Raw genomic sequence first — 2215 nt, 5'->3', positions numbered from 1 at the left:
CCCCCACTCCTTCCTTACCTCTTCAAGATAAGACAAATCACCTATGACCAAATCAAAATGGAGCTCAGCTCCCCCTACAATCAGTAGTGACCAAATAAAATATTTTTGTCACTTTTTCAGAAGAATTACTTAATTTATTATTATTATTTTTAAATTTTACCCGAGAGGGAGAGAGAGGCACAGGGTGGTGGAGAGGGTGGGCAGTGAGAAAGCAAGCTGCCACATCCTGGGTTCAAACCATGGTCAGCTATGAGCGAGTCCAGCACCTTAACCATCATACCACCTGTCAGCTTTTCCCCACCACTTTAACTAATTGTAATGCCCCTGGCGCTAGCTGAGGCTGAGGAATGGCACAGAAGGTACTCAATTTGAGATGTTACTGCATAGGCATATTGAAGGAGGAAAACACAAGAAAAGAAGGATTGTAGCAAAAATGCAAGCACTCAGATGAATTCTGAATGGAAGGGGGCTTTTATTTCCATTGTTGCTGCTGAAGACTCAGTTCTGCTATTGCTCCCACTTTACAGAAGGATGCTCATTTGGAAGTTTCACGGGAAGCAGTGGGAACCAAGTAAGCAGATGGCACACAAAACAGCCCTCTATTTGTTCTTCTTGGGGGGAAAAAAAAAAGATAAAGAAAAATCAATGCCTGACCTATTCACCCCTTCTGCAAAATGAGATAAAAATAATGTAGAAGTAAACTGGGGGATTAATGAGTTAGTAATTAATTTAAGCTCTTTCTGCAGAGATGGGGCCAGCATGCCACAATGTTTAAATTTTATACATGATCAAAAGCATTAGGTGGTTGACAATAATAATGAGTATCCTTGAGTTCCCAGAACTTAGAGCAAATCTAAAATTTGAGAGAAGAAATCCGGCTGTTGGCATCTTGTCCAACAGCCGGATATGTTAAAAGTTCCAAAGTGAAATGTATTATTCAGTGTGGTTACTTCTCTCCAGCCAACTTTTAAATGAACTAGAATTTTCCCATCATCATTTCATAGTTGAAAAATTGTCAAAATATTTAAATGGCTTAGTCAAAAAGAAACTTACATTTCAATTTCTTAATAGAACTTGAAAAGGAAAAGAACTCCCAGCAGGAACTGGAATATGAAGTCCAGTGTTTCAACAGTAGTTTTTAATATCAGGGTCTGAAATTGAGCTGACATTTCAAAGTGTAAAAGAGGAAGATCGTGGCTTCTTTGCATTAATTCTTGCTTTCTAAAAATTTTAAATTATGATTAAAATGTCTCCCTTTTTCCTTCCCGTTCTGTTGCATAAATCCTGAGAATTCTAAAGAGGCTCTGGTCACTTTGTGATAGCCATTTATAAACTTACTAGGTGATAGGCCTGTGGGATCTATGAGTTTCCTACAAACCTACCTCTCCATTGCAGTAGCAGTAGACAATTGACACAAAGAAACCCTGGAGAACAAAAAAGAAGGTTAGTCCACAGGCAAGTCATGAAGCCCATAGCACTGAGGCGTCATGTGTCAAAATGCGGAAGTTGAAAAACTGTTCTTTGGGACCAGCAGTTAGCGTAATGGCTATGTCGCTGGACTCCCAAGTAGTCAACCACGGTTCGAGTACTGGACCGGGTGGCTTAAACTCACGCCGGGCATGTGTGCGTGCATGCCCAAGATCTTGAGAGGAGAATGGAGGAGAAACTATTGCAGCATGGCCATCCCCCCAGGAGGTGATTTCTTGCTTTCTGTCTCTCTGTCTCTCTCTGTCTTTTTGGCAAGCGCACGTGCCCTATAACAAAAACCTCTCCCCCCAAAAAAGGGAAAGAAAAACTGTTCTTTTATGATTCTTTAATGCAATTACATAAAGCATTCTCTCCTAATATTTCCAAATCTTTAAGTTTATATTAAATATGTTTGGGAGTTTCCTTGGGTCAGTTAAACCAAACAACTGAATAAAACACCCCAAGATATACAAAGATCCTATTTCTGTTACATTAGTTTAATTATGTTGCCACTCAAAGATCATATAATATTCCCTGTTTGGTAATATATATTTATATTCCATTATGCTGGAAGCTACAGACATAAAGTACTATATGGCAAGAACATAAAGAAACCGTTTTCATTTATTTTAAAACATTTATTGAGCTTACGGCATATACTAAGGTCTGTTCAATGTGATAGGGACAAGTGATGTAAACAAGATAGAGCAAGTTCCGGTTCTTGCAGTGTTTACATTCTAGAAGGGAA

The 2215-nt window shown here is 39.0% G+C and overlaps 1 protein-coding gene across 1 annotated transcript in view; it reads right to left on the bottom strand.

Moving 5' to 3' along the window:
* PTH2R (parathyroid hormone 2 receptor) overlaps nucleotides 1-2215 on the bottom strand; it is a 135708-nt gene that overhangs the window by 2074 nt on the left and 131419 nt on the right. Inside the window, exon 12 of the mRNA XM_006140066.3 lies at nucleotides 1383-1424. Coding sequence (XP_006140128.1) covers nucleotides 1383-1424 — 42 coding nt within the window. The remainder of the gene's footprint in view (nucleotides 1-1382; nucleotides 1425-2215) is intronic.

The sequence above is a fragment of the Tupaia chinensis genome, unplaced genomic scaffold (assembly GCF_000334495.1).
Source record: "Tupaia chinensis unplaced genomic scaffold, TupChi_1.0 Scaffold000018_1, whole genome shotgun sequence".
Lineage (NCBI taxonomy): Eukaryota > Metazoa > Chordata > Mammalia > Scandentia > Tupaiidae > Tupaia > Tupaia belangeri.
Note: the sequence above shows the minus strand (reverse complement) of the source record. Positions and strands in the feature narration are given on the sequence as shown.